At 47.8% G+C, this 13,559-nt stretch overlaps 1 protein-coding gene across 1 annotated transcript in view; it reads left to right on the top strand.

Moving 5' to 3' along the window:
• The window catches only part of LOC128338003 (protein HIRA), a 47,082-nt gene extending 33,891 nt beyond the window's left edge, over positions 1-13,191 (top strand). Inside the window, exons 17-25 of the mRNA XM_053279861.1 lie at positions 1,327-1,428; positions 3,427-3,575; positions 4,932-5,093; positions 5,728-5,786; positions 6,463-6,568; positions 7,577-7,699; positions 9,813-9,976; positions 10,836-10,924; positions 12,165-13,191. Of these exons, the coding sequence (XP_053135836.1) occupies positions 1,327-1,428; positions 3,427-3,575; positions 4,932-5,093; positions 5,728-5,786; positions 6,463-6,568; positions 7,577-7,699; positions 9,813-9,976; positions 10,836-10,924; positions 12,165-12,281 (1,071 nt within the window). The 3' untranslated portion in view covers positions 12,282-13,191. The remainder of the gene's footprint in view (positions 1-1,326; positions 1,429-3,426; positions 3,576-4,931; positions 5,094-5,727; positions 5,787-6,462; positions 6,569-7,576; positions 7,700-9,812; positions 9,977-10,835; positions 10,925-12,164) is intronic.
• The last annotated feature ends 368 nt before the right edge of the window (positions 13,192-13,559 follow it).

Genomic DNA, 13,559 nt, shown 5'->3' with positions numbered 1-13,559 from the left:
GCCTGCAACTCCCATAACCCCTGCCTATTGGCCACTGTGGCTGGGGATTATGGGAGTTGTAGCCCCAAAACAGTTGTGGGGGGCCAAAGTTGAGCAGGACTGTTTGAGGATGAGCAGAGGCAGAGGAGGGCAACACTCCTATATCAGAAATAGTTGGGTAGAAGCGGGAATTACTTGCAATGCAGCTTCTCACGCCAGGATGAAAACAAAGTCACACCTCCCATAGTACCACCTTCTTCTGCCCAGTTGTTAAAGATTAAGGAACTCTGTCCAACATCTGCCTGTAGTACTGAGGTGTTACTCTAAAGTAGGGGTGTGTGTGTGAACCGGTTTGGCAGTCCTTTTCCGTATCGCTGAACCGGTTAGGACATTCGGCGGTGGGGATGTTACTGCTTAAGGAGCAGGGAGGGTGCTTTTAACCCCCCCCAACCCACCATGTTCCCCCAGCCGGAGCAGGGCAGCAGCGTACCCCCTTGCCACCCTGATCAGACCGGAAGTGGTCGGTGTTCGTGTGTGGACGTGTGCCACTTCTGGTCTGACACTGACCAGGGTGGCAAGAGGGTACGCTGCCACCCCACACCAAGAATTTTAGGTACAGCATTAGTGGGGTAAGAGCACCCTCCCTGCTCCTTAAAGGTAACACACACACACACACACACACACACACACCAGCTCTCTACTGCTTCGTGCACATCCCTACTTTAAAGACCTATGTAATTTCAGTAAGAGGAATTTAGCCTGTATCTCAGCTGCCGTCCCCTTTTGCATCTGCTCACCTCTAGCTGGGAGGAGAGCTGGTCTTGTGGCAGCAAGGATGAATTGCCCTTTGAGCTAAGCAGGTCTGCCATGGTTAGCTTTTGGCTGGGAGACTCCGTATGTGAGCACTGCAAGATCTTCCCCTCAGGGGATGGGGCTGCTCTGGGAAGAGCAGAAGGTTCCAAGTCCCCCCCCCCCCGCCCCCGGGCATCTCCAGATAGGGGTGAGATAGACCCCTGCCTGCAACCTTGGAGAAGCCGCTGCCAGTCTGGGTAGACAATGCTGAGCTAGATGGACCAAGGTTCTGTCTCAGTAGAAGGCAGCCTCCTATGTTCCCACATCCTCTTTTTGTCTCCCTCTTTTTCAAAAACAAAACACCACCATAGAAGGGAACAACCAGGGGTGCCCCACTGGTGTAAGCCATCCGCGGCCGGGACATCATCTGCTTGGGAATCCTCCTGACCCCCTGTCTGAAGACCCGTGCATACCCCTGTTGAGAACGGCTGCGTAATTTGCAAAGGGCATGTAAATCTGGCGCCTTGACTAACTGGTTGGCTTTTTGTGTTTCAGTCCCCGGCTGTCCTGTCTTCTGAGAAGGATGGCGCTTGCCACAGTGCACCCTTAGCACTTAAACTGCCAACCCCGGTCCCACAGAAATCATTTGCATTGCAGGTCAGTGGGTGAGGAATTAAATGGGCAGACTTGAGGGGCATCACTGGACTCTGTATCTGGCTGCCTTTGAAGACTCAACGAGGCTTGCTGTCAGAATGCACAGCTGACTTGAGCCGACGGGTGGAGTTCATGTCATTCCTGCATGCCCCTTGTTTGAAGGGACTGGATGCCAAGCCACCGCTCTAAGGCCTTCCCAGAATCTCAGAAAAAGATTGCTGGGTTGTGATCGCGAAACATGGAAATCCCTTCTCCCTTCAGGAGCTCTTTGCAGCTGGACCAGGGCCAGAAATTAATTCAAAAGTTCCTAGAAAGGGCTCCTCTTCTACCTTGCTTTCGGGTTCCTGAGCCTTTTCGGTGTAACGCCACCAGGGGCTAAATCCAGACACCTCTTTAAGCCATTTTTTTTTGGTCCCAACCGTAGCTTGGAATCCAGATCGTGGCTTGAACTTCCGAACGTGCTTATCTGGCAAAAATGTAAATGCAGGAAGCAGGCACTCCAAGGTTGGAGTGTGGGCCCTGGGGCCAGAACTGGACCACTGCTCTCCCCTGCTCCCCTGATCACTTTCTCCGGGGAAATACAAGGGGGGGGGAAGCAAAGAGGAAGTTGCCACCCAGCTGGTGGGCCTTTAGGGGCCCGGGGCCATTTGCCACTGCCCCCGCTCCAAATCATAGCAATGCGCTTGGAGAGAAGCAGAGTTCTAGATCCATGTGCCCGTGGGAGTTTAGGGGGAGATCTGTGCGTCAACTGCTTTGTGGCTGACATTTTCAAAAGTTGAACGGAAGCATGTGTGACTCCTGCATTTGGATCGCCCAGCAAGAAGTAGCACATCGCTCAACGCTTAGTTGGTTCTAAAGATGAATCCTTAATGCTTGGAATGTGCTCCCTGCTGAAATAAGAGTCTCCCCGTCTCTGGCGACTTTTAGAAAGGCAATTGAGACACATGGGCCCACCCAGGCTTTTAATGAGACTTAGTTTTTAACGCTGTATTAAATTTTAAATGATTTGAATGTTTTGGCATTTTAAATTTCCTTTTAATTTGGACTGTTTTATTGTAAAACCGCCCAGAGACAAACATTTTGGGTGGTATATAAATATGTTAAATAAATAAAATAGTAATAATAATGTGAAGCAAGAGGTTCTGTAACCCACTTCAGCTTAAAGGTAAAGTGTGCTGTCAAGTTGATTTCAACTCCTGGCGCCCACAGAGCCCGGTGGTTGTCTTTGGTCAAATGCAGGAGGGGTTTACCATTGCCTCCTCCCACGCAGTATGAGATGAGGCCTTTCAGCACCTTCCTGTATCGCTGCTGCCCAATATAGGTGTCTCCCATAGTCTGGTAAACATACCAGCAGGGATTCGAACTGGCAACCTTCTGCTTTTTAGTCCAGCATTTCCCTGCTGCACCACTTAAGGTAGCTTAGGCTAGTGAAAAAGTCTCACAATCCCGCTTGAAATGGTCTCATTGTAAACTGGTGTTTTAATGTAAACCTCCCTGAGCCTTTTTGGAAGGGTGGTATAAAAGTTTATTATTATTATTATTATTATTATTATTATTATTATTATTATTATTTAGGATCCTCCAGTCAAAGGAAAATGTCATTTTTCTACGGTCAGGTGGTATAAAGAGACCTGAATTAACAAGGGTTTAAGCACAATAATTGTGCCCTCGCATTAGCTTTTAGTGGGCCTAAAATCAGGCCTGCTCCACTGACCCTCCTGCAGATGTTAGCCTACAGTTCCCATAATCCTTGGCTATTAGCCACGGTGGCTGCGGGTTATGGGAGTTGTAGTCCAAAAACAGCCTGCGGGGGCCCAAGTTGAGCAGGCCTGGTTTAAACCATCGGTGAATGTTGTAGCTGTAGAATATACCCTGCTTGCAAGGTTAGCTACTGAACAAAGTGGTGCCTTCAGGCTCCCGGGTATTCACTGGTTTCAGCCTGGGTCTTGTTTTCGACCTTTGCTTGGTGGGCTTTCGTTCTAAGAGAACCGACTTTTGCAGGTGAGCTCGGATCCCTCCATGTACCTTGAAGTGGAGAATGAAATCACGACAGTGGGAGGTTCAAAACTTAGCAGGCTAAAGTGCAATCGAGAAGGGAAGGAGTGGGAAACGGTTCTCACCAGCCGCATTCTCTCCGCCGCAGGAAGCTGGTGAGTGTGTGTGTGTGAGTGAGAGAGAGAGAGTGAGTGAGTGTTCAAAGTGTGAACAAAAGCTGCTTTTTACTGAGTCAAACCCTTGGTCCATCTAGCTCAGGATTGTCTACACCAGGGATTCTCAGCGTTGGGTCCCCAGATGTTATTGGACTTCAACTCCTGTAATCCCCAACCAAAGGCCACTGGGGCTGGAGATTATGGGAGTTGAAGTCCAATAACCTCTGGGGACCCAACGTTGAGAATCCCTGGTCTACACTGACTGGTAGCAGCTTCTCCAAGGTTGCAGGGAGGAATCTCTCTCTCAGCCCTGTCCTGGAGATGCTGCTGGGGAGGGAAATGGGGACCTTCCGCACACAAGCAAGCATGTAGATGCTCTTCTCAGAGGAGTCCCAACCCCTAAGGGGGATATCCTACAGTGCTCAGACGTAACCTCCCATTCAAATGCAAACCAGAGCAGACCCTGCTTAGCAAAGGGGGCAATTCCCATGTGCTACCACAAGTCCAGCTCTCAGTGCTTCACGTTATCTTCTAATCATTACAGCAGACCGTTTTAAGGTGGGTTGGTATTATCCCCAAATTTTACAGAGGGGGCAGGGGCTGGGAGGGAGGGCGGCCTGAGGATATTTAGTGAGTTTGTGGCAGAAGCAAGATTTGGCTACTTCCTCATTCAGAGCCATTCTAGCGGGTGTTGTAAGGCACTGAAAGCTGTCGGGGGTCTGTCCCTGTTAACTTATGCAGCTGAGTGGCTCATAACTTCTTCTAAATGAGCCACCATTGCACGGTGCCTGATAACAATAAATAAAAACTGTATATAGCTGCCCCATAACAAGTATTCTGAGTGGCTCACAAAATAAAACATACATTTTATACACAAAACAAAACAAAGATTGTTTAAAAAGCTTGATGAACAAAAAGGTCTTCACCTGACCTCTGAAAGCACCAAGTGGTGGAGCCCGGCAAGCCTCACTGGGAGGCTGTTCCATAAACAGGGTGCCGCCACCAAAAAGTCCCTGTCCCTTGCAATCGCCTGCCTTACCTCATTTGGTGGGGCACTGACCATAGAAGGCGCTCTCCAAATATCGCCCTGGTACCTATACTCCTGTTAGGTGCCGGGTGGAAGCTATCCTGTTTTCTCCGCGCTTTAGTGAATCGTTCCCAACTCTGAGCTATTAATATCGATGCTGTGTCTGTTGTTGATCGTAGCCTGCTTGGTTTCATATCTACTGGGTTTGTTTTTCATTTTGTATGAAAATGAAAAGCAATTTCCATGGAGACCCTTGGTGGGGAACGGACGTCTTGTAGGTAAATCAGATTTAACCACTTCTGCGTTGAGACTCTTCTGCTCCTTCCTAGCGAGGTGGTGAGCGTCGCTTGTGAGAAACGGACCCTTTCGGTGTTTTCGGCCTGTGGCCGCCGCCTACTCCCTCCCATCGTCCTGCATTCGCCGATCTCCACTTTGCACTGCACGGGTTTTTACATCATGGCCCTCACGACTGCTGCAACCCTCTCTGTCTGGTAAGTACTCTGCTGCTACTCCCCGCTGCGCCTCCGGATTACAGAAACCAGCCACCGGACATACCGTAGAACGACGACACATGTTGCACACCCCATGTGCGAACTTGGAAAGCTCCCCTTCCAAAAGGCAGAGAGTTGGAGGAGAGAGAAATCACACACACGCATGCGCACCATGACGTCAGATGGGGATGGGCAAACTTGACCCGCTGTTTCTGGACTACAATGCCCAGCATCCATGGCCACAATTTATTGCAGCTGGGGAAGTTGGGAGTTGTAGCTTAGGGATGGGCACGGAACGCCATTTGTGTTCCTTTCCAAGCTCGGAACCAAACACAAATGCCCAGAACTTTCCGTTGGAACAACCGGTCGACTGACTGTTCCGACGAAATGCACTTGGAACACTCGAAATGTTCCGAGCGCCATTTTGGACTCCAAGATGGCGCTCTTCTGGCTTCTGCACACCCGTGGCAGCCATTTGCATGGTCATGACCACGTATTTATTTTTTACTGTGCAACTGATCAGAAGCAGGAAGCAGCACACAGTCCGGTTAGGTTAATCTGAAACATTGTGGTAACATCTCTCCCCTAACTGAACGGAAATGTCACTTCTTTCTCTGTGTCTTCTGCCTCTCAGGAACGTTCAGAAGCAGTCAGTAGTGGTGAAAGACGAATCCTTACAAACCATTTTAGCAGGTAATCAAACGACTTCCAAGTAGGGTTTGCCTATATGGTTAGGACTGCCTAAATGCCAGACCCTGAAAACAGTGCATAGTTGGAAGCTGGACTGGAACATAGGAAGCTGCCTTAGACTGAGGCCGACCCTTGGTCCATCTAGCTCAGTCTTCTCCACACAGACTGGCAGCAGCTTCACCAAAGTTGCAGGCAGGAGTTTTTCTTAGCCCTGTCTTGGAGATACTGCCAGAGAGGGAACTTGGAACCTTCTGCACGCAAGCAGGCACCCATCCCCTAAGGGGAATCTCTTCCAGCGCTCACACATCAAGTCTCCCATTCAAATGCAAACCAAGGCAGACCCAGCTGAGCAAAGGGGGCAACTCATGCTTGCTGCCACAAAACCAGCTCCCCTCCCCATAGCATTGAGCTCCCAAATGCCCACCCTGATGTAAGCTACCTAAGAAATTGCCTGATGGGTGTGACTCGGTTTGCATCAAACCATTCGTCCATACAATGCACTGCTCTCAGCTATGACTGGCAGCAAACCTCCAAGATCTCGGGTAGGGCCTCTTCCAGCGGGATATAGCAGGGACTTGAACCTGGGCGCCTCTGCTTTCAGAGCAAGCGATCCGCTTCTAAGCCACAGTCCTACGTGGATTTTCCTGCAAGCCAATCTTTCTTTTGCCTTTACTCGTAGGCAGCGAAACGACCGTCTCTCAAATCTTGTTGACGCAACACGGCATCCCAGTAATGAACATGTCGGACGGAAAAGCATATTGCTTTAATCCTTCTCTCTCTTCCTGGTAAGGCCAGATGTGAAAAGCGTGGAAATGCCTGGCTTTCTTCTGATTTGCATCCGGCTTAGTTTGACCTGAGTAAATGCTTTAATTCAAAATCGCGGTTTCAAATTAAGTAATTAGTTAAAAGTGTTCAGTATTCGTTTAAAAAAAACATGTGTATATATAGAAGGCCCTCGATTACATTCCACGATACCATCATGAATGGCAAAACTGGCAAGAGTTGAAACCTTGTGCCTATGGGAATTATGGGGTTACATAGGAAGCTGCCATATACAGAGTCAGACCTTGGTCAATCTAGCTCAGTATTGTCTACCCAGGCTGGCAGCAGCTTCTCCAAGGTTGCAGGCAGGAGTCTCTCTCAGCCCTGTCTTGGAGATGCTGCCAGGGAAGGAACTTGGAACCTTCTGATTCTCTTCCCAGAGCGGCCCCATCCCTTAAGGGGAATATCTTCCAGTGCTCACACATCAAGTCTCCCATTCAAATGCAACCAGGGCAGACCCTGCTTAGCTAAGGGGACATGTCATGCTTGCTACCACAAGACCAACTCTCCTCTGCATTAAGAACATATTTAACCCTTCTATCCCCTTGCCACAATTTATCCCTCTAGAGTCCCCTCCTCACTAGGGTTAGGTTCCTCGGAACATTAAAAATACTAAAAATTACCAAAATGGGGGGGTGGGGAATCCGGCAATAAGAGAAGAGTAGACAACTCTCCAACTCCTCCATGAATGGCCCCCAAAACAAATTCTCCCAAATTCCACAAAAACATGTCCCAGCGTTGTTCCACTCTGAGGAATCTATGGAGTTGTGGAATCTACTACCTGCTGAGTTTCTCTCCCTTTCTTTATTGGTGTCTGATGAAAACAACTCGGTCTGTTTGAGCTTTGTTTCCAGTTTACTTACCATAGCTTCCTCCCCCCCTCCCACCCGGTGGATCTGTATGGGTCAAAAACATGGGAAGCATCCTCAGTCAATAAATGCATTAAGGTCTGATATCTGTTGTCTTTCTAGGAACCTTGTCTCTGACAAGCAGGAAACCCTAGCACAATGTGCGGACTTCAGAAACAGCTTACCATCCCAGGAGGCTCTTCTGTGTTCGGGACCCTTAGCCATAATACAAGGGAGAACATCTAAGTAAGAACAGAAGTGTTTTGTCTTCATTAACACTCCCCCCGGTGCTTTTATCTTGACCACTAGCTGAATTTTTCTTATTTTGAGGTCTGGCTCATCACTCAGGCTCACATAGCCTCCTTTGCTCTGTAAATAACCTCCTTGCGGGGGGTGAACCAGCCTTCCGACTTGTTCCGATATTTGAACTGCAGTTAGAATGACACGTGGGTGGGCTACTTTGGAGATCAGTTAAACCATGGTTCAGTGCAACAGCTTCTAGCCTCAGTCATGACCACTCTCCCCTCCCCACCCCCATGCCGGAAAAATTCTTCTTCCAATTTCAGTCCGAAGCAAGCCAAACTCAATCAGGATGTCTGAACCAACAGATTCTGATCTGCCGTAGCCAAGTGGTTTGACATACATTGAGGTCTGAAGCAGTGTTCCCCCCTAACAGGGATTGCCAGCTGATGCTGACTACAATTCCCAGAATCTCCAGCTGCAATGGCTTTTGCTTGGGGATTCTGGGAGTTGTAGTCCACAACATCTGGGAATCCCTGTTAGAGGGAACCCTAACCCTTGGGCTCAGATCTTGGTTTATTCTCTGAGATTTGGTTAGAATAAACAAAGATCTGTTGGTTCGGACATCTCAACCTATCTTGGTTTGTTCTTAACAGCAGTCGGAAGTAGAATTCTTCCAACTCGTGCACCGACAAAGCAGGGGAGTGTGTCTTCCCAAGGCTAGGAATCGTGCTGGATCAAGATTGAACTGATTCAATGTCTGAATCGGCCTAAAGTGTATGAATTTGTAAGCATGATTTTTTAATCAGGCCAAAATAATGCATTTAGGCTTGTCCACAGTTCAACAAACAATACTATCAGTGTCCTCGAAATTACCTTTATAATAATAATAATAATAATTTGTCGGTGACCTGTACAAAATTATTGCTTAGCAGTGGAAAGTGCATGTCACCTTAAGTTTATTATTGGTTGTTATATATTAGTGTCCTTTCTGTACAATATGAAATAGATACCAAATTATTCCAAAGCTACACAGAAAAAAGTACCTTTTCCTCTTTACATAACACTACGCTTCCAGAACCTAAATCAAAAACAGACATCTCATGAAATTAGATAACAGACATTAGTCTCACACCATCAGTTCTATAAGCATGTTTCCAGAAGTCCACAAAATACCGCCATCTGTCTACAAAGAACTGCCAAGTGTTTTTCTCTGCTTGCCCATGTATAATTGCTATGACTTTACTCATTAGTATCCATTGCTACAATTTTCTGTGGCCAATGTAGTAGGAACGTTGGGTTTTTTCCAGTTTTTATGCAACAATAGTTTTGCTGCCATGACATCCTGCCAATTGTTACTGTGTTTTTAAACATATGGTTGAATATCTTGCAAAGGAAGAGGCCCTGGAAGAAGAAAAACAACTCTTTCACTCCTGTAACTTTTATATATTGACTCTTAAGTCTAATCCATAGTGGTTTTGCCTTACGTTTTGACTTAGAGATTGAACACCTCCATGATCTGGACTAGAATTCTATTAAGGCAAGTATAGACCTATAGATACCACCACACACACACACACACAGAAGGGGTTGTGACTGTCTTGAGGGAATATTCTTCCAGCTGAGAAACTCCCTACTTTTTGCTCAAGCCTTCCTTTCTGTCTCCCATTGTTAAGAGTTCCATTAGCTCCGCCCACCTGGTTGTCTGTTAAGTGCCCTCTAAGTCTGCGAACATTCTGCTCCTTTGAGTTGCCTTGGGACAGTTGGGGGTTCTTTTTGCCCCCTTGTGTGTTTTTCTTCAGTTTTTTGTGAAACCGATGTATCTGCAAGTTACCCTGCGTCTGTTGATCCTTCCCGCCTGCCTGCAGGTGTTCTGGCTCTGCGTCCATAACAATAACAACATTCCCTACGCTTTGGGGAAATGTTAAAATGGGGCGCCAGCCCTTTTTATTCCAATAGGGCTCCTGAAAGACGTTTGCTGTTGTGAGGTCTCTCCCCTCAAAAGTCTATAGGGGCTGCCATGCACACACCATGGAAGCAACAGGTGGCACGTTAACATACACAAACCAATGGCTGCTTTGCTCCTTAAATCGTCCCCTCTCTCTGCTTTTTATTCCAGTTCTGGAAGGCAAGCCGCTAGACTGTTCTCCATGCCTCACCTGGTACAGCAGGAAACCACCCTGGCATACCTGGAGAGCCAGGTCGCGGCCGCACTTACGTTACAGTCCAGTCATGAATACCGCCACTGGCTCCTGATCTATGCACGGTACCTGGTCAATGAAGGTGAGGCTCAGCTCGCGGCCCATCTATGGCAGTCGAGGGAGTTAGTGCAGGGATTTCATGCCAGGTCCTGCCAGAAAGATTTCGCTCCTGGCTGCCAGGCCCTCTGGCACCATGCCGAAATGAGCATTGTCACGGTCAGGGTCCATAAGGACAGCCCTGCTGGATGAGGCCCATCTAGTCCGGGCATCCTGTTTCACCCAGTGGCCCACCAGATGCCGCTGGGAGCCTTCCTCAATGCAGGAGTCTTTCCCAGCCCTCCCTGGAGAAGCCAAGGAACCTAGGACCTTCTGCACACAAGCAGATGCTCCACCACTGAGTTATGGTCCTTCCCCAGACCCTTGGTCCATCTAGCTCAGTCTTGTCCACACTGATTGGCAGCAGCTTTCCAAGGTTTCAGACAGGAGTCTTTCCCAGCCCTCCCTGGAGATGCTGCCAGGGCTTGAACCTGGGACCTTCTGCACGCAAAGCTGACACACTTCCACTGGCCTAAAGCCCCATCTCACAGTGGACGGAGTCACTGTTGGCGTCAGTGATCAGTTCTGACCTCCTAGTACACTTCCAAGCTAACCATGTGCCCTGATGCTCCACCCAGAAGCAGACCCTCTGGAACGTCCACAGATTTCCTCCCAATACCTCAGGTTGGAAGGGAGGCTTCTGAACTGTTCTTCGTTCTCCTTTTTGCTTTGATTCTTACCAAGTAATTTATGGACCTGATGAGGCCGAGGTATTTCTGTCTGGTAGGGGCGGCCCCTAGGCACTTCTGCTGTGTGCAGAAACATGGGTTTCTGTGTGCAGAAAACATGCACAGTGTTTTAGTAGGAGGCTGATGAATGTGATTTCACTTCCTGTGTTCCTTTAGGGTTTGAATACCGATTGCGGGAATTATGCAAGGATTTGTTGGGTCCCGTCCACGGCTCACTCGGAAGCCAGTGGGAATCGACCGTGGTGGTGAGTGCTGTTCTCGGACTAGATTCAACCAGATTTCTTGCCTCTGTGGATGGTTTTTCAGTGAGATGGCTGATCAGACTTCTGGGTCGGTGTTCCTGATGGGTTTAGGTAAACTGTAAGAATGCAAGGCTTTGGAAACTCAACAGTACTCACTTCTCTGGGTTTGTGCCCACAAAAACTTACTCCCTGCTTGGGTTATTTTCCAGTTTCACATTGGAAGCCATATTTTGGTCCCTCAATGGCAAGTGAGAATTATCCATAGTAGTCAATGGAGAATTCCAGGATGTTGATGTAGCTATATTTGGGTAGCAGCACAATCATCCCCCCCCCCCCCCCCCCCGGAAAAGGTACCAACAAAGACAAGTTTAAAATTGTCCTGCTGGTGCTGATACATCTCGTAGGCTGGGTTGGCTGTGGCTGAAAGTGCCCTGCAGTGTAGTCCAGTATTAATGGTGTGGGTAGAACTGTGGCTAATTTGGGTTTTTAGCCTAATATCGCCCAGACAAGGCACCCCTTGGTTTTACAGGATGTACGCCAGTGACTGGAGTAGCCTGTCTCATAACTGTAACATTTTAAAGTGAGCCTGTGTAAGTACTTTCTTTCTAAACAACTCTATGGGGTACCTGAGCTGAAGGCTTGTGATGAAGAGGCATAGTTGTTTTAAAAGGTTGGGAACCTCTGTGCTGGGGTACTGTGACCACTAGTTCATATGCAAAGGGCACTTTTCTTTAAAGTAGTGGTTTTCTTTATTGAGCAGCAGGGAGAGCAACTGGCCCTCTTCATCCTCAGCACAGCATCCCTCCCGTGGCTGTGGCTGGTGTCTGTCCTCAGTTTCATTTTTAGATTGTGAGCCCTTTGGGGACAGGGATCCATCTTCTTATTTATTTTGCATTTATATATTGCTTTTTCAGGTGAGCCTCCCAAAGCAGGTAGGTAGGTGGTTGGTTGGTTCGCGTGCGTGCTCTCTCTCTCTTTCTTTCTCGCTCTCTTTCTCGCTCTCTCGCTTGCTCCCGCTCGCTCTTTCTTTCTCTTGCTCGCTCGCTCGCTCTTGCTCGCTCGCTCTCTTTCCATGTAAACCGCTTGAGAACTTTTGTTGAAAAGCGGCATATACATATTTGTAGTCATAGGTTTTTCCATGTGACTGTATGCCTGAGGATAGCTGATGTGGCAAACTCCACCTCGAACACTTCAATTCGCAACGTAACGCATGTTAAGGGTTTGTCTTGTCGCTTCCACGCAGGGCTTACGGAAGCGAGAACTCCTCAAGGAACTGCTCCCTGTCATCGGACAGAACCTCCGTTTCCAGCGGCTTTTCACAGAGTATCAAGAGCAGCTAGACATCTTGAAAGACAAGTAGCCTCTTTCCAGCTGCTTCTCTGGCCTAAGCAAAGTTTGCATTAATAACAGAAGTAGAGGCGACGTAGTCGGAAAGGAACACTCCAGGGCAAGGGCAAGGGCCCAAAGTGGTGTTTTACGGAGTGAAATACTGTCACGTTCCAAGAAAGTTGCGAAAGGAATATGTGGAAATAAGGGGATGAACTGAACACCTTTCCCAAATGGAATTTGAGCACCGCAATTGTGGCCTGTGGGTGCCTTGGGAAGTTATGATGGAGAATGTCCTTCAGGGGTCCTTCTGAGTCCAGATCGCATTGTGACAAATATCAAAGAGACTATTTGAGAGTCACGTGGATTTTGGATATCCCACGAAAAGCACAGTACGAGAGAAAAACTGAACATATTAGTCCTCATTCTAGGGTTCTTTGCTACGGATTTCTTGAGGCTCTGATCTACGTTTGGGTTACGAGAAGGAGCCCCGTACAAAGAAAGTTTCATAGAATACTTAAGGAATTATGCAGCCAACAGACTCATAACTGTGAATACAATTTCAAAGGAAAAAAAAATTACAGGCTGTTCTATCACATGGACTATTTTTGTACTAGAATTTGCTAACTTGTAATATGAAATTTTATTTGGCCAATAACCGGAATTTCCCCTTCCAAGTCACCTGGTTGTATGAAACTTGTTAATTATGACAACTCTGTTGATGAATAATTGTACCAAAATTAACGTCATCTGTTTTTTAATTTTTAACTGTTTGTAAAAGGCATTGGGGCGGGGGAGGTAGCTGAAAGGGAGGGTTGGGTTTTGGGGTTTTTTTGTAAGTACAAATAATAAATGAACATTGCATTGATCTCAGAACGAAGTGGATGTTCTCGTGCTGCTTGTAGTAGCATTAAACTGTACAGGCCGCAGCCTGTTGAAACAGACGGAATTCAGCCTTTGTCTTTCAGTTGGCTTGTTTCAACCATAGGTGGTCACTCCCTTGTCTGAAAGGCCCTCGATTACAGTCCGCTTGAAATCGGTGGCTTCCTACCTTAGGGCAATGTCGTCTTCACTCTCCCCATCACCCCCAACTCAGCAGGCCCTTCTTACCTGCTCCAGATGCCTCCACCTTTCACTTGGTTCCTGCCTCCTATTCCCATACCAAGTCCAGCAACTCCAACGTTTCTCTTTCCACTGCTGTCTGGCTCTTAGACTCACAGGCAGGGAATGGTAGCAAATGGGTACATCCTCTTGGAAGGGAATACCTCACCATTTCTACTTGTTGGCTCCTCAGCGCTAACGCCAAATTTTC

The sequence above is a fragment of the Hemicordylus capensis genome, chromosome 15 (genome assembly GCF_027244095.1).
Source record: "Hemicordylus capensis ecotype Gifberg chromosome 15, rHemCap1.1.pri, whole genome shotgun sequence".
Taxonomy (NCBI): domain Eukaryota; kingdom Metazoa; phylum Chordata; class Lepidosauria; order Squamata; family Cordylidae; genus Hemicordylus; species Hemicordylus capensis.
Note: the sequence above shows the minus strand (reverse complement) of the source record. Positions and strands in the feature narration are given on the sequence as shown.